Source organism: Canis aureus, chromosome 9, assembly GCF_053574225.1.
Source record: "Canis aureus isolate CA01 chromosome 9, VMU_Caureus_v.1.0, whole genome shotgun sequence".
Classification (NCBI taxonomy): Eukaryota; Metazoa; Chordata; class Mammalia; order Carnivora; family Canidae; genus Canis; species Canis aureus.
Genome location: NC_135619.1, coordinates 38,479,600 through 38,505,080, shown reverse-complemented (window position 1 = coordinate 38,505,080; position 25,481 = coordinate 38,479,600). Strand labels below are relative to the sequence as shown.

The following is a 25,481-nucleotide window of genomic DNA, read 5'->3' as shown; positions in this document are numbered from 1 at the left end:
AGGGCCATCATATAAATTAAAAATATGGCTAAAATGTCTGTCTGTGAAAAGTACAGAATAAGAAACAGAGACGAGAGGAAAGATTTGCCAGGGGGACAGTGAGAAGAATAGCATCAGAGGAATGATGGCAGTAGAAGCCAGACTGCACTGGGTTAGAGTAATATGATGACATCTTATTTATTTTTTTAAAGATTTATTTATCTCTTTGAGGGAGAGAAGCAGACTCCCCACTGAGCATGGAGCCAACATGGGGCTTGAGCTCACAACCCTGAGAATATGATGACATTAAAAAATTTTTTTTTTTTTAAAAAAATTTTTTTTAATATTTTTATTTACTTATTCATGAGAGACAGAGAGAGAGAGAGAGGCAAAGACACAGGCAGAGGGAGAAACAGGCCCCATGAAGGGAGCCTGATGTGGGACTCGATCCCAGGACTCCAGGATCACGCCCTGGGCTGAAGGCAGGTGCTAAACTGCTGAGCCACCCAGGGGTCCCTATGATGCCATTTTAAATCATAGTGTGTGATAATGCATTTCAAAGAGTGGTGAAGTTACCATGAGATTTTAAAGTAGGGAAGATGATTTTTTGAATTATTGGTTATATCTGGATAAGATGTATATTAAATTCTAAACCTTAGAAAATGACAATAATTACATATTTATAATATCAAAAAACATATAATGAAATGATTGTACCTGATGGATGATGAAGTCCAATTTAGTTCTTGCATTTCGGTGAAGTTTGAATGTCCTTGTCGTTCTGCAATCATGTCAGAAGTAAGTCTGCCACCAAATAAATCTTTTGCACATTCAGTCTCTGGTGCTTCCTATATATGAGGACATTTAGAAAGTGATGTCTTCTCTTACAGATGACTAAATGGCATTAATTCTTTGGTTTTAGGTCAAAATGGAGCGGACTCATTTCTTCTTATTCCTCGTCTTAAATACCGCCGAAACTCCTACACATTATATATATGAAATAAACATAAAGTAGACCAAAAGGTGCAGAGATGGTAGACCAACTAGGGACCTTGGGACCTGAGGAATGGCACTGTGGTGAGCTCCCTGGCATATTATTTATAATAAATATATATTTAGTCTTTATCCACTGTTCCTGGCCTGGCCATGTGGTTAGGCAGGAGAGCAAGGGAAACCTGGCCTATTAAAGGGATGCCCATAAAAGTCAGGGCCCCATGGAAATTTAAGGAGTACAGTACAATAAGACACATTGATGCCTATGAGAACTCCCTTCCAGGTTTGAAAGGTGATGGGAATTGACAAGCAGATATCCCCGTATGCTCACTTAGGGTGGCCACCTGGCTTTATGAAATAGACACTGGAGGGTCTGCAGCAATGCAGAGGTGGTCTGAATCTAGACATTTTTCTCTTGCAACCTCTGAGGCACAAAATACCAATAAGTACTGTTCTGTCTGCCAGCAAAAGAGACCAAGACTGCAGATGACTATGTGGCAGATCTCCCTCATGGGAAGGCCTTGAACATAGCTGGCAAATCAGACTGATTCTGGTAGCCCTAAGGACTGCAGAAGGGTCTTGACAGAAATGGAAACTGAATCTGGACTGGATTTTGCTTACCCAGTGGTAAATGCAAGTGCTCAGAGTGCTATAAAAGAACTGAGACAGAAGATATCAATGCCAATTTAGACAACTGACTGTTCTTTCTTCAGACCAAGGAACACATTTGAAGCCCCAAATGTCCAACAATGGGCAGTAAGATCTCTTCAAGAGTAATTGCTTGATAGAGAATTGGAATGGGAATTAAAACATTGGTTGTCTACAGTGGGAGGATAAAAGCATGAAGGGCTGGTTTACACATCTTCATGAGAATGCTCACACTCAGTGTGAACATGAGTGAGGCTAAAGAGATGTCCATAGATTTCTGTTTTTCTCCTGGTTCTGAGGAAGTATGCTGATATGACTGTGCTATTCTTGCTAAGGGAAGATGATGCTCACTTGAGCATGATGATGATACACCACTATCCTCTTTAATTCAAACCTAAGTTTGGTATCATATTAGTCATAAGGCAATGTTGAAAATGATTATGGCCTATGGATATATGAATATGAATTGGACCAAATGCTATGAGTCACAAAACAGCTTACAATAGAGATTCCATCCAAAGCTTTCAGTTCTGGAAGATGAAATATTACAAACAACCGGTAGTTTTCTTGATTCCATACAATAATGTTTCCATGCATGTCAAGAATGACCAGGTTGCATAAACCCTGGGTAATAAAAACACATACATTTAAAAATATATCTATATATCTCTATCTATCTCTGTTTCTATCTCTACCTACCTACACACACACACACATACGTGTAGCAAGTTTTTTCTACTACTCTAGCAAGTTTTTTCCTCATAAGAGTCTAATCATCCTTGAATTTTAATAATTGAATTGCTCTATCATTTAATAGTGATTTCAGTGTTTTTAAGTATATATTTTATTGCAGGAGTTATCCTTGCAGACCAGTAAGTTCTGATTTTGTATAATATTTCAGTGGGATGTGTTAGATGATAAGAATCTCTTTTAGGATGCTGTTGCTAAATGTATTATCAGTAGTAAAGATGTGGAAGGAACTTTGGTAAGTCTAAAACCATATGTTTTGTGTATGGGATAATAGTCTATTAAATAGTATGCATGTTTGTATATAGATATAACAGGAATGAGAAACACTGCCTTCTGATGAGGGATAAAACTGATGTGCTTCTATCTTTTGAGAAAGTAGCAGAGTCCATCTTAAGGGAAAATGTGCTTTCTTATTAGACAGGACATGCCGATGTGCCTTCACTGCGCAGGAAGAGCCCAGAGCAGAGGTGGATGGGAGAGGTTAAGACCAGTGGGAGTAACACTACTCTCATCATGATGTAAAATGGTTTATTTTCCTGCTGCTATCATTGGTTAGGTTGCCTCTGCAGCTTTAGAAGAAGTAATTATATTGAGGGAGTAGGAGGGGAGAAGACTGAACACAAGGAAAGATAGAAAATGGACATAAGTTTTTGGTAGGAGGTAAAGTACTACCTAGTGATATGGTATCAGCAAACAGAAAGAGGCCATCGTGAGAGTACCAGTGGTAGGGAACGGCCATTGAACTTTAGAAACAGTGAAGTCACACAATGCATTTGAGCGATTTCCTATTCTGTGCTATAGTAAATTTCCCTTTTATTCAAATTTTCAGATGGGGCACTGGGTGTCTCAGTGGTTGAGCATCTAGATGCCTTTGGCTCAGGTTGTGATCCTGGGGTCTGGGATTAGAGTCCTGCATCAGGCTTCCTGTGAGGAGCCTGCTTGTTCCTCTGCCTATGTCTCTGCCTTTCTCTCTGTCTCTTATGAATAAATAAATAAATTAATTACTTAAAAAATTTTCAGGAAAGCCTATTATATAGTAGCCTTGACTTAGACATTTCGTTGGGAGAATTAAAGAGGACAAAGCTGGGCAAAGTCATCCAAAAAGAGTTGGGGTCACCAGGAAGAATCCATGAGAGATAATCAAGAATTCCTCTGAGAACAGGAAATGTTAAAGACATTGGACATTCTTGTCCCCCCCAACCACGGGGACATTATACACGTTTATGTATGTATAAATAGAATGCAAATACATTTTAGTAAACCTTGTTATTCTTGATTTTTACTTTCTTTATATTTTTCTATATCTTCCAAACTTACACATTGAACATGCATTATTTTCATAATATAAAAAGACAATACATATTTTAAAAAACAAAAACTTTACCACCTCAGATAGTCACCTTTAAATTGTAGATCTCCTGATTGAGAGCAATATAGTTGTTGCTTATGTATAATTCAATCAGAGTAAGAGCTTTTTGTAAACCACTCAATGAAGTTATTCTGTTGTTCTCAAGAGAAAGGGAGTGAAGATGAAGCATGTTATCAAAAGTATGTTTTTCCAGACCAGTGAGAAGATTATTATTTATGCTGAGGCGGGTTAACTTAGTCAGTCTGGAAATGCCTAGAAAAATAAGTAAATACAAGAAAAAATTCAGATAGCACTGAAAAGCTAAAATAAAAAATGGCTGGCCATTTTACTCTTTCTCTTTAGACTCTATAGTATTAGCTATCATTGTTTTAACTTCTGTTTAAGATGGATATAATGTATTCCAGCTAATATATTAAATTCCAGTTTTGGATTTCTAAGTAGACTCAGTCTTCTTAGGTGTTAAGGGAAGCTATTATGTAGGAAATATTGAGTTTTGCTTTCAAATAACCTTCAAATAATATAATTAAGATTTTCACCATCATAGTCACACAAAGCTAAAAAAAAAAATCACCAGCCCCTATTTTAAAACATTTAAAATAAAGCACTAGATACACCACTTTGGAAAGTATTCCTCATTGTGGCATCATTTGTATTAAAAAGAACCATTTGGCCTAATTCTACCTTTAGATGCTTAAAAGTACTTCAAGACAGAACTTTAGAAAATGCCACCCCTTACTACCTCTAGCTCTTATGGATACTAGGTACTGGAGGCACTTTTTAACTATATGTAGGTAGGATGGTGCAAGTTGAAAGATGAGAACTTTGGGAGTCAGAGTTTGTTCCAAAGTATTACTAGATTTGGGATCATAGGTATATCATGTAAAATGTTGTAATTTCTGTGCTTCGTTTTCCTCATCCATAAAAAGAATGTACTAAGGGGAGCCAGGGAGGCTCAATCGGTTGGGCATCTGACTCTTGATCTCAGCTCAGTTTTCTATCTCCTGACTGTGAGTTCAGGCCCCATGCTGGGCTCCACACCTAGCTTACTTAAAAAAAAAAAAGGACAGACTGAAATCTGCTTCTTTTTTTTAAATTTGTTTGTTATTGGTATTCAATTTGCCAACATATAGAATAACACCCAGTGCTCATCCCGTCAAGTGCCCACCTCAATGCCTGTCATCCAGTCACCCCCACCCCCCACCCACCTCCCCTTCTACCACCCCTAGTTCGTTTCCCAGAGTTAGGAGTCTTTCATTTTCTGTCTCCTGCTTCTACGGGGTTATAGAATCAAATGGAATGGCATTTGGAAAACATCATTTATAGTTTTGGCAAATACATTTTGTGTATGCTGGCTTTTCACAGCAGCCTTCATCATGGGACTATGCAATGCTAAATTAACCTGATCTAGGGCAAGTTAGGATAAAACCATCACAGCAAAAAATCCTTAGATGGATATTAAACCTATCTGTGTCTGGAGAAAAGAAAAGAAATACCTGTTAAAGTTGAGTGAGGTAAAAATATCATCTCTGAAAAATGGGTATAGGAAAAATATAGGTTAGAGGATTCTTCCCCTCAGTAGGCTTATGGATGAGAATAAAAAGGAAACCAGGTTCTCATTATACATACAAAGCAAAACTAACACCTTTTGTATAGGAATGGAAGACTAGTGATGGTTCTAAAGACAGATGTCTGAGCTACCCCCAGGTTTACTCAATTGAAATCTACAAAGGAGTGGCTTGTGAATCTGTATATTCAATAAGTTTCCCAAGTGATTCTGATGATCAAGTAAGTTTTAGAAGCAGATTGTTAAGAGTAAATATAAAGTATAACAAATGTTATACATACTATTTTTTAAAGATGTTTATTACTTGATTTTGCATATGTAATTTTTTGAAATAGAAATTTTCTATTTTATGAAAAAGCACACACACATACAGCTGAAAAGAATCCAACAATTCAAAAATGAGTAAAGTATAAATTCTCTTCCAGCCATGATTTTCCAGATCTTACCTTCTCTCCTTGACAAGAACAAACATGTTAGCGAAATGCACAACCAGAAATATTCTATACCTAGATAAACCTAACATTAGTAAAGCTGCTCAACAATACTTCTTTATATGGATCCCTATAAAAGGTTATATAGTACATTTGCTTTTCAACCTCTAGTGAATAAAGTTTTCATTTTTGTTAGTCTTCACATTTCCAAATGTAACTTTAATTCCATATTTTGAAAAATGAACTGGGCTGCTTTATCTTTTTCAAAAGCACACTTCATTCATTCATTCTTCACATTCTATAGATATTAATTACTGCCTAGTTTATAATGCGCTAGGTTTGGTAATAGGTGGTAAACACTGTCACAGAAGAGAGGAGAGGAAAGTTAGAGGAGGTAAAAGTCTGCTAGCTGGGCTCATTACGTATAGCAACTGGTCCCAGATCCTACCAGCATGAGTGTAGAACGCTCTTCCCCAAACCTTCTTGGAACTTCTCTAGACATCTCCCTCCTCAGACTCAGAAATTCTGTCCTCACTGTTATTCATTGTTTGCTCTTGTTAACTAGACATTCATACTTTAAGATTTTCAAATTCTCAGATACCTTCTATCTTTGAGATGCAGTTTCCATCCAAAGTGAGCTCTTCCAAGTTAACACAAGATTCTAAACCTTCCATTTTGGTGAGATTATTGTTGCTGAATGACGCCCATTTCAAATTTTCCAATTTTTCTAAGTTTGTGATTTCAAAGAGATGTTGCCCATCTAAATTTAAAGCAGTTATCTGTAGAATAATTCACATTTTATATTACTTCCGAATCTTATCAATAAACTCAGTGCTACAAAAAGGCTAATGAAATAATTAGTGACATCAAAGGAATTAAAAACACAGTGAAGCTTACAATAGAGTAAAATTTGATAATATTATAACTCCAAGAGGACTTATATGGCTTTATGGACACTGTGCTGTGCCAGATTCACACCAAAGTGAAAAACTTGTCCCAGCTTCTGAGAGTGCTGCTAGCAGAAAGCCTTTGGTTGTCAGTGCCTTTTGGGACAGCCTCAGCTGCACAGAGCTGTTTTGCCCAAGGTCATGCTGTTTCCCAGGCTGGCCCACATCCAACAATAGAGGGATATAAAGGCCTGGCCATCTCAACCCAACCTGGGGCAAATTTATAAGGCCATTAATTCTAAAATTCACTGTGGGGTCAGCCAGAGCTGTCACTGGGCCTGTATCACACCTAAATATATATATAAAATCTGGTAATAAAAATAATGTATAAGGCTGCTTTGTGCAGCAAAAAGAAGCTGGTGGTGCTCTATAACCCTTTCCCTTATCCTTGGCTGAATTCTGATCAGTTTCCCTAGTCCAATGCCAGGATTCTTAATTTCTTTTACATTGCTGCCCAAACTTTTGGCTTGATTTCTGGTTCTGAGCTTTAAAGCTTGCCTGCTTATTTTGTATTACCAAAACATACCTTTTGGTCTTACAGTGTATCTTTATCTTAAATCTCCAGTTTTATGATGACCACCATTAATGCCTAGTCCCTGTGACATTACCACTCATGACTTGACCTCTCTGTCCATTTTATTTTTTAAATTTATTTTTAAAAAAGATTTTATTTATTCATGAGAGACATGGAGAGAGAGGTAGAGACATAGCCAGAGGGAGAAGCAGACTCCTCGCAGGGTGCCTGATTTAGAACTCAATCCAGGGACCGTGGGATCATGCTCTGAGCTGAAAGCAGACGCTCAACCATTGAGCCTCCCAGCCATCCCTCTCATTTGACTTTTCCAGTTTTCTGCCCCTTACCTCTTTGTGCCCTCTTTATGATGCACAGACCAAAGCTTACTAAAAATCAACTGAATTAAGTTTTTATATTAGGTTTAATAGAATTAGCTTTTACCTTCAAGTACCAATTTCCACTCAGATGTAAATGTGGTCCTAACTTGGAAATCTGTGTCAGAATTTTGGCAGAAGGCCATATACTAAGTATCCGTGGTCTTTCCTCTTTAATACTAGAATGCTGTAAGAGAGATAACTAATAAAATAAAAAACATATGATGAATAAAGGAAATGGCATAAAGAAGGGTCATTTATATACAGTTAAAAGTATTGTTTCCTAGATGAGTGGCCCAATGTATAATCTTAAAATGTGTCATTTTCTTTGCCTTAAATGTTTTCAGTATCTAGATATATGTTATATATTTTACTTTTTGTTTTAGCAGATATTTAACCATTAGAAAATAATATTTATAGAACTATAAAAGGATTGCTGTAATACAAATATCCATATAATCTATCCATTGAACAAGTTCCAGAGCTAGAATATTCCTCCCTGTGTGCCCATCCTAATCCTTTTCCTCTCCTTCCCCTCAGAAGCTATCACTCATCTCACATGATCAACCAATGACCTAAGACGCAAATGATCTCCAATTTTATATCTACCATTCATTTGCTTTATAGACCTATGTTTGTGCCCATACATAATATATCATTTAGTCTTATACATATTGGAACCTAATGCACATTGAATAATAAATTAATATTCTTCTATGGGTTGCTATTTTGCTCAACATTGTGTTCATGAGATTCATCTGTGCTGCTGCATGTGGTTGTAGTTCATTCATGTGTCACTGCTCTCCAGTATTTCCTTAGTGATTCTCCCATCAATGAACACTGGGGCTGATTCAGTTTTTCATACTGTTGATATGAATATTCTTGACTCCTGTTGCATACATGCAAGAATATCTTTAGCGTATATACAACTTGCTGGGTTTTAGGGGAAGTATATATTCAGCTTTCCTAGATAATGCAAAATTATTTTCCAAAGTGGTTAAACCAACTGTACTTTTACTTCAAATTTTTGCTAAAACTTGATATTGTCAATAAAAAGAAATAATTAATTCCTGAAGAAGAGTTGGGGATTTACCCTACCAGAAATCAAAACTTACTAAAATTGCCAACTGGTGGCTATAAATTGGTAGATTATGTGGTTTTAATGTTTATTTTCTTGAATGCTAATGTGGTGAAGCATCTTTTCCTGTTATTTGGCTGTTCTGATTTCCTCTCCAGTATCTTTTGCCTATTTTTCTGTTTGATTGGTTGTCTTTTTTCGGATATGTTCTGGATATGTAAATAACATCTTTTGTCAGTTAGATGTGTTGCAAATTTTTCTCCCAGTATGTAGCTTGCTTTTTCTCTTTCTTTATGGTGTGCCCTTTATGGAACAGATATATTAATTTTAACATAGACAAATCCAGTCTTTTATATTTATGTTGTTTTCTTGAGTAATAAATTCTTCTCTCATTCAAAGTCATAATGATAATCTCTGATCTTTACTTCTAAAGGATTCTTGATTTTGACTTTTACAGTCAAGTCCTTAATGGACCTGTCCCAGTGCCTTTTATTGACTAGCCTTCCTGATCTGTAAAGGTAGCTCAGTTTGTTATTTATCAAGTTTCCGTGTATATATGGGTCTATATTGGTTCTGTTCTCTTGGTCTGTGCCGAATCTACCTTTTTTTTAAAAGTAGGCTCCACACCCAGCATGGAGGCCAATGTGGGGCTTGAACTCATTGACCCTGAGATCAAGACCTGAGCTGAAAATCAAGAGTCAGACACTTAACCAACTGACCCACCTAGGTGCTCCAAGTCTATTGTCTTCAGTGATTTTGTAAGTTTTGATTTCTGGTAGGATAAATCCCCAGCTCTTCTTCAGGAATTAAATATATTTTTATTGACAAAGGAAGTTCTTTCCTTCATTTTGAATAGATCCCAAATTAAACATCATATTAAGGAACTAATACTCAAATATCTCACAAAGAGTAAATAGCTAGAGAACTAGAGTAAAGATATTTAAGATGAAGCTACTTTGGCCAAAGTATAGCATTCTTAATCTGGATAATATGAACTTTCTCCATGCACCCTAAGTTAATAGGTTATGTGTTTTTTATTTTGTTTTTTTCCAGATACATATTATACCAATACTAGGTAGGTAGTTCACTAAGTGCTTTATTAAGGCCTCTAAGCTTACCTTATCCACAGTAAGTTATTTTCATTTCTATAAAGGACTCTGGTGAGTTCAGGTTGACTAGGAAAAAAAGTTACCCTAGAGGAATTTTTGTTGATTTTTAGGGTAGTGCATTAGGGATGAGTATCCACACAATCAGCTGGTATTTAAACGGGATATATTTAAACAGGAAAAAAAGTTCAGGTGTATGATTGTTATATATTAACTGACTTTTTTATTAGAATGCTAAGAGAGCATACAACATCTTAATAACAAAGCAAGAGTATGGACAATATAATTTGTATATTCTAAATTGCACAGGAAATATTAGACAGTAAAACCCAACCTGAGTAATCTTTGTTCCAGTAATAAATTTCATAGCTGCTGTTGCTTCTTCTTCAGAAATGAGGAGTCCATCTAAATGAGTGAGAGTCTTTAATCTGCCAATAACACTCAGCCTTAATGTGGCTGGCTTGGGAAAAATAACAAAAAGTTAATTTTTACAAAATATATATATATATTATGGCATGGAAAGGAGTGCTTCTTCATTCCTTCCCATGTAATTCAAAATTATGCATCTCCCACTTTATTAGATATATCTACAAATAAGGGCTTAACTTAGTACTTTAATAGCTGAACTTAAATTATATTTAAGAACTAATCTGTTTTGTTTGAAGGTAGATGGCTCTATTCTTATGGAGGAAGGGAAGTCCTATAACCTGTTGAAAAGTATGGTGAAAAAAGTGTTCAGAGAATTGCAGTGTCTCTGCTTATCCAGATCAGCAGTTAGTCAGCTCTATTTGTGATTCTGTATCGATCTTTGACATTTAGTTTGGCAACAGGAAGATAGCTGTACTATGTCCAGGCACATTCTGGGTTTACTTTGGCAAAAGAAAACTATCCTTCAATTCTTCTGAGCAAGAAGGAAGAGATACAACAATGTAAACACAGTAATATGGCGAATTTAATAGAACCAATCATTAGCCTTTTTTGAAAACGTTGAACACAGTCATATATATTTTTGAAAAGCAAAGGAGGATTTTTGAATATATAAAGTTGGGGCTTATTTTAAATACTTGAAGATTCTTAAACCTAACTATTGATACTGAAATTTCTAGCATGAATCTATGTCTTTTTGTGATGAGAAAAAAATAAGTGTTCAATCAAATTTCCATTTACAGCAGAACATAAGCCTTTATAATACAGGTTTATCATGGGAAGTGACAAATTTGTTCCCCTGTAATGGTATGTCTCTGTCACTGTATTCTATTATCCTTGACCCCACTGCCTCATTACCATAGGTTTTATTAGCACACTGAACTATATAAATTCTCCCAAGGATTGTAAATGGCAGTGGTATCTAACACTCTTTAAGCCATAATACTCTCAAGCTATTAGAGCTTATCAAAAAAATCTTTTCTTATGTAATATTTGATTCATTTGATCACTACACTAAATTCAGCTTATGAAATACTTAAAGGAATTCTAACAAAACACAGATAGTTTGCCTATTTCTGGCTATTACTGAATGGTAGTAAGAAACTGGCTTTGAAATAAAAATGATCGTTTGCTTTTTTATAAACACATCTGCTGCATACCTTTTGCCATGGATTATGCCTAATATCAAGAGTAAGAAGGCTTGTGGTGTGTTTGCATAACATATTTATTTCATCACCAGATTTTTTCAGTTGATTCCAGCTCAAGTCTAAGTGCTTCAGTTTCATCAGACCTCTAAATCCCTCCAGGGTTATCACATGGTTATGGCTTGCATCCAAATATTCAAGGTTATACTGCAAAACATACAAACAGAAGTGGTGCAAAAAAGGATCATAGATTGTATTTACAGAGTTATTTTCTCTAAGATTCACTAAGTACTTTATATAATTTTTGGTAATTCTTACAGAAAACCTACAAAGTAGATATATTGCAATTATGGTATCAGTCTATGTATTATCCCAAAGAGCTACAGGCATTTTATTTGTAGACTTTTCTTATTCTCACTTCACCCTTATAATATACAGTGACCGTGTTTGTTTTCATAGAAAAGAAGGTGAAGAGTAACTGACAAGATAATTTGTCCCTAACAAACAAAGAATTACACATAATGCTATCTGGGCACTGACTTATACCATTAAACCCATACATAGTCTGGCTAAAAAAGGTTCATCTTTAGAGGTAGAAATTAGGCCTATTCTATAATTCTCTCTTTTAAAAGTACATGACTTTTAATAACTTGAAAATCATTAAATTTATGCACATTCTAAATTGGAAATTTGGGAAATATAAAAAAATTGAAAGAAAAATAGAAAGCACATATAATTCTATTGCTCAGAAGGAACCACTGAAAATCTGTTTTTAAATTATATGCACATATTTTCTTACATAAAACAGACTGTATTATATAGAAATTTGTATCCCTTTAACATTCACACATCATTAAATATTCTTCAAAATTGTTTTTCACGATTGTATAATATTTTAATGAGTGAATTATTAGGATTATTTTAAACATTTTACTATGAACAATTATGTGGCTTTAATTATTGGCAACATGACAACAAACATCCATAATCATGATACTTTAACTAAGACTCTGCTATTTTTTCAGAAAAGATTTTTAGAAATGAGATTATTAGTTTTAAGGATTTCTATATTGTTAGATTTTTTTTTTTACATTTTCTTTTTCTTTGAAGTAAGCTCCATGTCCAGTGCAGAGCCCAATACAGGGCTCAAACTCATGACTGTCAGCTGAGATCAAGAGTCCGATGCTCAATCAACTGAGGCATCCCTATATTGTTAAGATTTTTGATAAATGCTGCTAAATAATTTTCAAGGAAGTTTGTACCAATTTTTTCTTCCAACAGTAGAATATGGGAATGGTCATTTTCTTAAATACTAATTCAACTGCCTTTTTAAAATTTACATTGCTTATTACCAGTGAAGTTGAACATCTTTCCTAAGTTTTGTATTAGTCATTTAAAAATTTTTTTTGTTTATTGTTTCTTATCTTTAGCCATTTATCTGTTCAGATCTTCATTTAATTATTTTTAAGAAGTCTTTAAGATTTCAGGGGCAACTGGATGGCTCAGTTGGTTGAGCATCTGCCTTTGGTTCAGGTCATGATCCCAGAATCCTGGGATAGAGTCTGGCTTTGGGCTCCTTGCTCAGCGGGGAGAATGGTTCTCCATCTCCCCATCCCCCTCTCTCCTCTTGGTTGAGCTCTCTTTTTCTTAGATAAATAAATAAAATCTAAAAAAAAAAAAAAAAAAAAAGAAGAAGAAGAAGAAGAATAAGTCTTTAAGACTTTAATTTGTTACAAATAAAATTTTCTTTTTTTTAACATTTTATTTATTCATTTGACAGAGAAAGAGGGAGGGTGCACAAGCAAAGGGGAGTGGCAGGCAGAGGGAGAGGGAACCATACATCATAAAAAGATAACTGCCTTCTTTCCTTGAAAATGGGGATGGGGCCTTCATGTTTATATTCCCACGGGATAAAATAGACTCTATGAACTCGGTAGATATTCATGGAACAATATTTTCAGTTTGGTAGCAGGGGTCTTAATATTTTTGTACTTCAGTTTGTCTTTCTTAAATTATAATACACTAAAGCCAGCTTACAAAGACTGAAACCTACAACACCTCTTTTCAGTATTCTTAGAGATAAGGTTCATTCTCTAAGTATAAATTAGCTCTCTCTAGACATCAGGGACACTTTAGCAATATATTTTTCATTGGAAAAGATAAAATGGAACTATTATCTCAAAAAAAATTGGCACATAATCTACAATAAGATTGCAAATAGCCATACATATCTGTCTTTCTCTGGCCAACTCTGACTGTGGTGGAACTATTTTCGGAGAAAAAAAAAAATCTCTTCCTGTTCCTTTCTCTTAGATACTCTCTTTTCCTGATAGTTCAGGTAAGAGAATGACAAACATGCAGCTTAGGACTTTTAAGTTTATCTTATATGGATGTCTTGTTTAGAGTTTTAAAAACTCTATAAATACCATATTGTGTATATCTTTTTCCACCATTAATGAAGCCTAAGTCTTCCATTATATAAGCAATGTTATGTTGGGTATTTTGATTTAAAAATCAAGGTCTGGATGATGAACATTTAAGAACAATATATTTACTTTCTGCAACCTAATAGAAGCAACTTCTGACACACAAGAAGGGAAACTCTCCATGTTAGAGACATGCTTAAGGGAAATGATAATAAAAATGAGATATCTCAAAAGCAAATTAAAAATTTTAGAAGATAGGGATGCCTGGGTGGCTCAGTGGTTGAGTGTCTGCCTTTGGCTCAGGGCGTGATCCCAGTTCGGGAATCGAGTCCCATATCAGGCTCCCCCCCACTTCTCCCTCTGCCTGTCTCTGCCTCTCTCTCTGTCTCTCATGAATAAATAAATAAAATCTTAAAAAAAAAAACCTTAGGGGATCCCTGGGTGGGTCAGTGGTTTAGCGCCTGCCTTTGGCCTAGGGCATGATCCTGGAGTCCTGGGATCGAGTTCCATGCCGGGCTCCCTGCATGGAGCCTGCTTCTCCCCCCCGCCCATCTCTCTCTCTCTGTTTCTCTCATGAATAAATAAAAAGCATAAAAAAAAACCTTAGAAGACAATAGGAATGACAGGCAAGTGATGAAATTAGATCATAGCCTTTTATAATGCCAGGATAAACATAATTCATATATTTTTAAAAATTATTTTATTTATTTATTTGACAGAGAAATAGAGAAAGCCAGAGAGCACAAGTTGGGGAAATGGAGAGGAAGAAGGAGAAGCAGGCTAGCCACTGAGCAGGGAGCCTGATGCAGGGTTCTATCCCAGGACCCTGGGATCATGACCTGAGCCGAAGGCAGACGCTTACCTGACTGAGCCACCCAGGCATCTCCATAATTCATATTAAACATACATACAAAGCTCAGTACTGGCAGCACGTTTTCAATCTCTCTGAAACCCCACATGAAAACAGAATAAATACATAAAACCCAAATTCTATGGACATTTCTAACAAAGTTACGTGACAAGGTAGCCTCATAAGCCTCCAAAGAAGTTGTAAGGATAAACCACCAACAATAAGATCTACATAGTATCCATGTCTATGTGAGAGGAAGAAGGAAGTATCAGGGCAGTATCTGATCCTAAGAACAAAAGAGCCCCCATATAGCCAGCCAATGTTTCCTGGAAAGTTTGGAACCAATATGATACAGCTGGGAGGAGTTTTGCCAGATGAAAACCTGGGACCCACAGGAGAAAGGTCTGAAGCAGCTGGAGTGGTATAGCACTTACCATCCCTAAAACTGCCCTACCAGGGCTCCCTTCTAGAACAGAATCCTTCTCAAAGAAGCAACTGTTGAGGTTAAGTCAAAAATTAAACAGGCAAAAAAAGAAAAAAGAGCAAAAGAGGAGAGAGAGAGAGAGAGAGACAAAGTAGAAGAAGGGAATAGAATAGAAAAGAAGAAGGAGGAGGAGGAGGAGGAGGAGAAGAAAAAGGAGGAGGAGGAGGAGAAGGGAATAGACTCAGGAAATCTCACTACAGGTTTTTTTTTAAGCCCATATAAACAAGAGAGGGAGATCTGTGAAGGTAGGAAAGCTTTCCCAAACCTCACTTCATTTTAAAAGTTAAAAAAAAACTAACTTCACTAAAAAATGAGCAACAGAAAAGTATTGAGATCAAATCCCAGACAAAGCTAGGAAAGCTAGCACAGAGTGGGAAGGAGAGGGAGGGAGATGGGGGTGCGGAAAAAGAGAGAGACATTGGTGTGGGCAATAAAAGTACACCAGAAAGATATGCTCGAAATTTATTACTATTAACTATTTTAAGACAAGCAAAAAGATGTTAATGATACAAAACATAAAATAACAAATATGGATTAGAAAAACTCAGCAGTGAGGTAAAAGAACCCAGAAAAGAATTTGAAATAAAATAAAAGCATTTCAGAAACAAAGACTAAATAGTCAAACACAAAAGCAATTAAACACAATAGATAATGCTTTGACACAGAAGGTAAAAAAAAGAAAAACTATAAAATCAAATCAATTTGAAACTTTAAATTAAGAGATAAAAAGGACTCAAGAGAAAGTGATAGACAGTGAAGATAGCTAAAGATTCAGCATATGGATAATGTGAATCCCTGAAGAAAACCAAAGCAAGGAACAGAAAAATAGCTAAAAAGTTCCAGTTTAAAAAAAGAAAAGAAAGGGGGTACCTGGGTGGCTCAGTTGGTTAAGCATCCGACTCTTGGTTTCAGCTCAGGTCATGGTTTCAGCTCAGGTTATGGCTTCAGGGTCATGGGATTAAGCTCCAGTCGGGCTCTGTACTTAGTGGAGAGTCTACTGGAGATTCTCCTTTTCTCCCCATCTCTGCGTCTCCCCTCACTAGTGCTTGTACTCTCTTTCTCCTAATTTATTAAATAAAATCTAAAAAAAAAAAAAAAAGAAAGAAAGAAAGAAACTAGGGCTCCTTGAAGAAATAGCTGATCCCATGTCTACAAAGAAAATACAGAAAATGTATGTGGAATATCTTTTATGCCAGGTGGTAAAGAAGCTATCAGAGACCACTAGGATCATGGCAAAAGAAACTAACTTTAAAATGCTCCCATTGGCTAAGGATGAGACAATCTGAGCTTCAATCATGATAATAATTGCAATGGATGGACTCTCATCAAATCTATTTAAGTCTCTCCATTCCTAGTGATATTAAAAAAGGAATTGCTCATCTTTGGGAAATCACAAAGAACCAATTCATTATCTTCAAAACGGTAAATAAAAGCAAATAAGCATCTATTCTGCACTTTTTCCCTTTTTCTTTAGGTAATTCCTGCACCCAGCATGGGGCTCAAACTCACAACCCAAGATCAAGAGTTGCATGCTTTACCGACTGAGCCAACCAGGTGCCGTTATTCTGCATTTTCTGTATGACTGGTACCACTGGTAACCAACTAACAGATAAGGGAAAATGTCTATCCAAAAATATTCCAACTAATAAATGAAAAAGAAATGACAGAATAAGAATATTGCCATTTTGTAATCATTGATGAATTAATTGATATAGGCATTAATAATAGCTACTGGCATCAGAAAAGTAAGTCAACAAGGATCTTCTGCTTCCTACACAGTCTTGCCAGAGGAACAGAACCCAAGTCCCAATCTCTGGATCTAGTTGCTAGTTTACAGAAAATATGGAGGGTGGAGGGCATGTAGGGTTTTATTATAGCAAATCAGCAGAGTCCAGACCGTGGGACACTTTGGGGATTGGAAGGTCGACGTATTTCTACAGATAAACTATGGGGAGTGAAAAGGGACAGAGGGAATAGAAAGGAAATTTATAAGGAAATCTATAAATTAAAAGAGATTTACACAATTTTTAGGATAGCAAAACCAAACTGGGGATATGCTTTTGGGTGATGGAAATATGGGGGGAAATGCAGGGAGAGGATTACTATAAAGTCAAGATAATGATTTCTTGAAGGGAAGGGGAATATATAGAAGGGGCTTATGATGTAGGTTACAAATTTCTATTTCTTGACCTGGGTGCTAGAAACAAGCACATTCACCTTATAATAATTTACTGAACCACATGCAATGTAGTTTTCAGTATCTGTGTTTTTACAATAAAAAGGTGAAAAAATATACAGAGTACCTCCTCTCTCTGATCACCCCACCCCTAACATCCCCACAGTCATTTTTTGAGACATTTATTTATACATCAGATACCTGATGTTTAAGAAGTTTATATCTAGCTACCTTTGCTAATCTTAAAGTTTGAAAATACCACTTGGGCATAAAAATCTGTCCAGTTCTCTTGTCTGTAAAATGGTCACAGTCGTATTAATCCAATAAATAGGCTGTGTAACTACAAAGTTAAAAGAAAATCTTTTGGGCAGCCCGGGTGGCTCAGTGGTTTAGTGCTGCCTTCAGCCCAGGGCGTGATCCTGGAGACCCAGGATCGAGTCCCACGTCAGGCTCCCTGCATAGAGCCTACTTCTCCCTCTGCCTGTGTCTCTGCCTCTCTGTGTCTCTCATGAATAGATAAATTTTTTAAAAATTTAAAAAATAAAAGAATATCTTTCCATCTAAGGAGAACAATGAAACTGTGCTGCAAATTATATGCTGAGCAGCTGGCTAAGTTCACTCACTATCCAAGTGCCTTGTGTGACTTAAGAGTTTACTTTTTTTTTGTTAAAGATTTTATTTATTTATTCATAGAGAGACACACCTCTGGAACCACTGGAAAATCATCAGAAAAAAGTTAAATAAAAAATGTCAATGATTTACATGATCTTGGGACCACTATTAAAGTACTTTTTTTCTTCACCTACATATCAAACCCAGACTATCAGGGATTTGTTAAACAGGACTTCAGCTTACTAAAAGAAACAAGGATGAGGATTTAGTACTAAAAATTAAGGTCAGTAAGCAAAGCAACAGATCCCACCACAGTGGGAGAAACAGCAATGCAAGGGCTTTGATATGGTTGAAAGGAGGTAGGGAATGAATAAGAGCTGAGAATGACAATATATTCTGAAAAGTTAGGTCAGTGGCTTGGGACCTTTATCTATTAAATTGATCATTTTATTTTACTTAAATAATTTCAAAAGGACAGTTCTTACCAAGTGGTATACATCATCTAAACAAGTAAATTCATTAAAGCTGATATTAAGTTTTCGAAGTCCTGTTAACTTGGAGAGATCTTTAAGTTTACTCAAGCTGTTTCCATGGAGATTCAGACTCTGAAATAAAATGAAATGTAAATAAAAAATAAGATTATGTTCTACATCATAGTTATTTAAATAACATTAAGAGAGAGCCAATAAGAAATAAATCTAATGTATGATTTTAGAAGGTAGAGTTTATAATAGCATTATTGGACCCTGTTCTGGATTGATTTGATTTTCCACTTGGTCTAAAAATTCTTTTAGAAAACAGGTAAATACATTGTTAAAGTATTTACTGGGGCATGTCTATTTCTCAGGCTAGCCAGCGAACAATGTAGGCTCTGAGGATTTGGGGTATTGATTAGGATACCTCTCAAGAGAGAAGATGGCAAGGCTGTACCTTGACTGCAGGAAACTGTAGGAGGGAGGGCACTGGACTAAGGAGCAAAGGGTGAGGATGTGAAAGCAGGAGGACAGATGCTCAAAGGAGGAGGCAGGAAAGTGTTTTGCATAATCAGAAATTGGCCTAGACTTTCCCTGTCCATTTGATCCTGGCCTCAATATGAATAAGTGTTATTACAGTTTTACATTTGGGGGATATCCTGATGACGTATTTTTCTGTCTTTAGACAAAACCATTGTGAATGATATCAAGTGAAGGTTACATTTATGCATAGTCTACAGCATAAGTAGTGGCACAAGAAAATGTATTAATATAATTGACTGCAATATTCACAACAAATGGGTATTATAAGAAAATCAAGTGTCTACCTCCCAACTCTCTTCACTCACCACCACCATCTTATACCTTATTATACTGTGGACATAACATACATTCCTGGCAGGGAGAAACATCTAAATGTCATATAGTTGTCAAAACTGGTTAAATAAACTGTTAAGAAATTGTAAGATCAATTTACGCAGAGTAGTTTATTCTACAGGTCACATATAGGTAACATCCATGATAGATTCTACAGATACCTTTTGCTTAACATGTCCAAAATGAATTCATCATTTTCCCTATATATATGTGCCTGGCAGTCTAGTTTTTTAGTCCTGATTAAGTTTCACTGTCCAACAGATATTGTTGACTACTCCCTTTACCTCTTCTCCATATACATTTGATTCTAGAAATGCTTCTCAAACCATTACCACTACAAGTGCCTAGTTTAGACTACTATTTGTCCTTTGGACCACTGCTGTAGTTTCCAATGGATATCTATACATCGGTCTCTCAAATCTAACCACAAATTGCCAAAGTGGAGGTCTTTATTTTTTTTTATTTATTTTTTTTTTTTAAAGTGGAGGTCTTTAAAAACACAGAACCTGTTTCTTAAAGAAAATGTAAAGTTTATAATTTGCCTTCAAAAATCCATCCTGTTGTGGTATAACCTCCTACTCTTCTAGCCAGAGCCTCATTTATCTTCCTTGTATTCCAACCTACCCCTTTACCCTCCTACCAGCAGTCATCCTATGGTTCCCTGATAACTCTAGGATCTTTCAAACCATGGGCTTCTAGATAGAGTAATTCCTCTGCCTAGAAGATGTAAACAACTAAATTTCTCGTATCCTTTGAAAATCTGCACAAAACTTTTCTCTTTCTGTGGAGCTCTCCCAGCAACCTCAAGCTTTCTATGTTTGTTTACATATCTGTCTCCTTCACTAAAATGATGTCCTTGAGACAAGGAAAATAACTAATTCATTTTGAACTCCCAATACTTACCTCATTGCCTAAAACATAGCAAATGCTCTGTAAATGCTAGATGGATTTATCATTGCAAAAGCCAGACATGCAACCAACAACTCTATTTTTCTTATTCAAGTAAAATTAACATACAGTATTATATTAGTTTCAGGGGTATAATGTAATGATTCAACAATTCTATGGTCAATAGAATTGCTCAATGCTCATCAGAATAAGTATACTCTTAATCTCCTTCACATATTTTACCCATCCCTCCCCACCTCTCACCTTTATTTCTAGATATTTTATTTATTTTTATGGATGTCCTCAAAAAACCCCATCTAGTGGAGAAAGCTGAAAAGAAAATAAGAGGTATGTACCCTGAATTTCTCTTACCGTACTGGCGCAAAGGAAGGGGAATAAAGGATATGATGGCTAAACATTCTTACTGTAATACCTAGCATTCTTACTAAAAGCTCTAGAAGGTTTTTCTGGCTTTTCAGCCATATAGGCAAATTTAAGATGAAAAGTTCTTTCACTCTTATGAGTGTTGATTAAATGAAGGCAGTCAGGTGGAGGTTGTGAGCAAGCCAGAGTATTCTGAAGCTTTATACTCACTGTTTTTTTTATCTTATAAAAGATAAATTGGTAAGATTATTTTACCAAAGATAATAAAAAGGATCTATTTTATTTTTTGTTTAACTTTTATTTAATCCCTTTAAATCTATAGAAACATTTGTTGTAGAAGCTCAATCCAATGAAAATTCATTTATTAAACCTTTCATTCATTCATTTCAAAGGTTTATTGTCAAAAATAAATTACTAACATATGAAATCCTGACATTATAGTGCAGAGACGATAATTTCCCCATACTGTCAGCTCAAAAATTGTTCCTGCAATCACTATACTGTATAATTATGATCCAATGGTGATATTGTCATCACATTATGAAACTTTCCTTCCTCTCTAATAATAACTAAGGTCAAAACGTAATCTTTTAGGCTTTAAGATTTGGTAGATAATGCTGATATAGTTGGACAAAAGCAATCCCATAAACAACTTGAAAAGAGATGTTTTTTAAATATTTTCAGAAGCAAACTCAAAACTATCCACACATTATTTTAAAAAATATTTTTGCATTCTTTTTGTTTCACACAGTCACTTGAAAAAACTGTCATCATAAACAAGCGATCTAGAAATGTCACGTTGGAACAATGTGGTTGACTTTCAAGATCAAAATCATTTCTGAATTTTTTTTTTTATCTGTAGCTCAGTACACACATAAATAGCGTCATGTGAGAATAACTTGTTGGGCAGCCTGGGTGGCTCAGTGGTTTAGCGCCGCCTTCAGTCCAGGGCCTGATCCTGGAGACCTGGGATCGAATCCCATGTCGGGCTCCTTGCATGGAGCCTGCTTCTCCCTCTGCCTGTGTCTCTGCCTTTCTCTCTCTCTCTCTCTGTCTCTCATGAATAAATAAATAAAATCCTTAAAAAAAAAGAGAATAACTTGTCTTCTCAAATATTTTTATCAGCGTATCAATCAAATATCAATTTGCTTGCTACTTCTGCAGGTTCAATCAAACCCACTTTCTCTGTAATAAACACTTGCTACAAACATTGAAAAGATACTTTTTTTTTTTTTTAATGAGTAGCTGAGGTGTGCCAGGTATTGTGCCAGAAAATGGCAGAGCTGATGCTAGTCTACACAGTGTTTATTAGTAAATTAGAAAATGGCATTCATCCTTTCCTTGAGACACCTTTATTTTTAGCTTTTAGAAAATTGTCCAAAAAAAAAAAAAAAAAAAAAAAGAAAATTGTCCAGATATGCTGATTTTGTTAGTACAAAAAGTTTTATGAAGAATTATCAGAAAATTGTACTAAAGATACTCTATGACTTCAAAGGTACCCATTGCATATGGCCCTCTTGTGCAATGCATGCTGCACCACCTTACATTGTTGCCTTGGTACTGAGGATATACATATTGGAGAGCAGCCATAGCCTCTGCTCCTGTGGAATTTACAGTCTAGTAAGGATACAAAGCATATAACAAAGGAATCTGGCCTTGACTCAAAGGTAGGAGAAAAATCTAATGCTTCAGTATAGACCTAAAATGTGTGTGGGAGTTTACCAAGAAAAGGGGATCAGGGGAGAATATTCTATGCAGAGGACTAGCAAATGCAGTGGCTCTGTGTTGGCTGCAGACAAAATGCACTTAAGAAACAGAAAGGAGGCTGAAAACAGAGAGCTAAAGAGAGGGTAATATGAAAAGAGACTGGAAATGTAGGCCAGGGATCAGGGCATGCAAAATCGCGTGGGCCATATTAAGGACTTTGATTTTATTTTTTTTATTTTTGGTTTTATTTTTAAAACAATGGAAAATCATTTGAGGATTTCAAGTAGGAGTGGTGAGGGATGACAGAGATGTCATGATCAGATTTGCTTTTTGAAAATATTGTTTTAGCTTCAACATGGAGAATGAGTTGGGGGCTCAAACTGAAAGCAGGACAGGGCCTCTGTTGCACAGTTCTAGGAGGCACTCCCTAACTCCCATATTGAGTTATATTCAATCAGATAATGAATGGCACACAAAGAATGCATTAATAGAATATAATGTGAATTGCATTTTCTGGAGCTGTGCAATGGTATGATGGTAGATTGCAGAGAGTCCTGTTAGAAGGCCAGGCCAGTAATCTAGGTCAGTGATAATGGTATTTCAGACAGAATGGTAGCAGATTTGAAATAGATAGATCTGAAAGTCAAGGTATGAGGTAGGCTTAACATCTCAATAGAATTGCCTCAGTATAAAGTAAGTTGCTTCAACAGTAACTCAAATTCTGTTGATTAATTTTGTAAAGATAAAGCTCTGATAGTCTATGTTGATTAATCCTGGAAACTGATTTGAATCTTATCTGTCTTAATCATTTAAAGAGAGCTTATTTGCTATTCAGAAATAAAAGACCTTGTAAACTAGAAGGCTGTCCTCTAAGTCTATGCTGTCCTGTAATGGTAATCACTAGTGACATGTGGCTATAGGGCACTTAAAATGTGATTAGTCTGAAAGTGCTGTAAATGACAAATATATTCCAAACATCAAAGACTTAGTTGAAACTATCCGATTAATGACTCTTCATACTGATGGTATACTGAAATGATAATATTTTAGATATATTGGATTAAAATTAATCTTACCTTTTAATTAAAAAATTTTAACACGGCTAATAGAAAATTTAAAACTACACGTATGGTTCATATTCTATTACTACCAGACAATACTGATCTAGATCCACATAAAAGGAAAGCCCAAGGCATTTTTAACTTTTTTTTCATTTTTAACTTTTGACAATACTGACAATTGTTTTATTTTTTAAAGTTTTTTAATTTTTGAAGATTTATTTATTTATTTATTTATTTATTTATTTATTTATTTATTTATTTATGACAGACATAGAGAGAGAGAGAGAGGCAGAGACACAGGCAGAGGGAGAAGCAGGCTTCATGCCGGGAGCCCGACGCGGGACTCGATCCCGGGACTCCAGGATCGTGCCCTGGGCCAAAGGCAGGCGCCAAACTGCTGAGCCACCCAGGGATCCCCCAGATAGGTGTTTTAATATCTTTAGACTTCATATGATAGATTATGATTCTGAATTCAAGGTTTCCATCCCCAAATTTTATTCCTTATAATACTCACCACAATATGGCTGTAAATGCTAGTCTTGGCAAGAGAAAGAATTGTTTTATCATCCAAACTAGTAAGTTTTGGTCTGGCCTTGATCCTGGGATCCATTTTTATAACTTCATCATCAAATTTCAAATCCTGGGACAATACTGATCCTTCTGAGTTTTTTTTGCTTTCTTCTAGAATAATATTGTTGAATGAGGAAAATAAAGAGTGAGCCTTGACCTAAAAAAATTATTAAAAATATTGAAAATTTGGTTGCTATGATTTTGAACAAGAAATAGGCTATGTAGCAAAGATAAATTATCTTTTTTTCAATTATATAGTAATACCTATGATGATTAGAATCACATTAGGAAATCCATGAGAGTAGATTAAAATTGTGGACTAAGAATAAATGGGTTCATCCTCTCCCACTGAAAATTCCTTAAAACTGGCAAAAGTTAATTTTTAGTTTTTCACAAATGAGAGGGCACCAACAAAAGACTAGAAATTGTGAGATATAAATGAGAAGGGACTGAATTGGAGGAGAAATGTAACTTGCAGTCAAAACATATATAGGAGACAATCACTTTGAACAACAGACCCAGAGAAACTTGGTATTCACAGTGAATAGGTAAAATAGCAGTAGGATGCTCGAAGTAATTAATAGGTAATTAAATAATTATGGTAAGAACTGTAGATGAATGAGCACAAACAACATAAACAGAAATGGCTCTACAAAAAACTAAAATGGTCCATAAGAGAATTTTTTAAAATCCGGGAGAATAAAGCATCTAGAATAGACTGCTATAGGAAAGAATAAACACTTTAGAGTCAAAATGAAAACAATTCACGAAATAAAAATAATCAATAAATGCTCAGAGAAACCAAAATGGATATGGCAGCAGATCAAATTAGCAAGGCGAGGCTATTATTAAGGAAATCTTCCAGAACAGAGAATTTAAAAATGGAGGTGTGTAAAGTATGAAAGAAAAAAATTTTAAAGTCATGGAAGATCAACTCAGAATGTCCAATGTTTAATCAAGCTTCCAGAGGGCTGAACGCAGGATGGAAGAGAAAAAATAATCAAGCAATTAAGAGAAGAAAACTTCCCAGAAGTGAAGTGAGACCTCAATCTTCAGATGGGAAGAGCTAATGAAGTGGCAAGGAGATGGATGATAGAGCTAAAGTCTCTGCTGACATCAATCACAGCAGAGTCATAACAGCTGGGTCTGCTCACCTCTCAACTTCTTGTTATTTGAATCATTTTGCTTACTATTTGTCTAGGCTGCTGTGTCTTTTTGTTGGAAGCATACTTGATTGAAACAGTCTTACTCATAATAGCATTATAAAATATAAATGCCCAGAAGTATACTTAACACCTGTATGACAACTGTAAGAGATGACTTGAGTGAATGGAATCACATCTCATTTTCCTGAATGAGAGGCTTTGACGTTGCAAAACAGTTCACCCCAAATTAAGTTTTAAATTCAACAAAACCTCAAAAAAGTCCTAAAAAAGATTTTTAGAACTTAACAAGCTGATTCTTAATTTTATTTGTAAGAGAAAGTGTTCAAGAATAGCTGAGAAAATTTTTTAAAAAATGAGTGGGGGCAGAGGAAGGGAATTTGCTCTATAACATATCAAAGCGTATCATCGAGTTTGTGATAATCAAAACAATATGGTAGGGGTCGAAGATTAGATAAGAGGACCAAAGGAACAGATAGAAGGATCT

The 25,481-nt window shown here is 35.6% G+C and overlaps 1 protein-coding gene and 1 long non-coding RNA gene across 7 annotated transcripts in view; one reads left to right on the top strand and one right to left on the bottom strand.

Annotated features, from left to right (window-relative positions):
• The window catches only part of LOC144320677 (uncharacterized), a 33,343-nt gene extending 16,603 nt beyond the window's left edge, over positions 1–16,740 (top strand). Inside the window, exons 2-3 of the long non-coding RNA XR_013386289.1 lie at positions 902–1,056; positions 16,559–16,740. This is a non-coding gene — a long non-coding RNA (uncharacterized LOC144320677). The remainder of the gene's footprint in view (positions 1–901; positions 1,057–16,558) is intronic.
• LRRC9 (leucine rich repeat containing 9) overlaps positions 1–25,481 on the bottom strand; it is a 123,600-nt gene that overhangs the window by 45,462 nt on the left and 52,657 nt on the right. For 5 of the 6 annotated variants that reach the window (XR_013386286.1, XM_077909490.1, XM_077909491.1 and 2 more), the window contains 9 exons: positions 23,776–23,988; positions 18,358–18,477; positions 11,340–11,531; positions 10,088–10,213; positions 7,637–7,771; positions 6,336–6,513; positions 3,771–3,991; positions 2,122–2,244; positions 697–827 (listed from right to left, as the gene is read on the bottom strand). Coding sequence is in view for 5 of the 6 variants with exons in the window: in XM_077909490.1 (XP_077765616.1) it covers positions 697–827; positions 2,122–2,244; positions 3,771–3,991; positions 6,336–6,513; positions 7,637–7,771; positions 10,088–10,213; positions 11,340–11,531; positions 18,358–18,477; positions 23,776–23,988 (1,439 nt within the window). In the remaining variant the exon portion in view is untranslated. The remainder of the gene's footprint in view (positions 1–696; positions 828–2,121; positions 2,245–3,770; positions 3,992–6,335; positions 6,514–7,636; positions 7,772–10,087; positions 10,214–11,339; positions 11,532–18,357; positions 18,478–23,775; positions 23,989–25,481) is intronic. The other variant, XM_077909489.1, reaches the window with a different exon arrangement.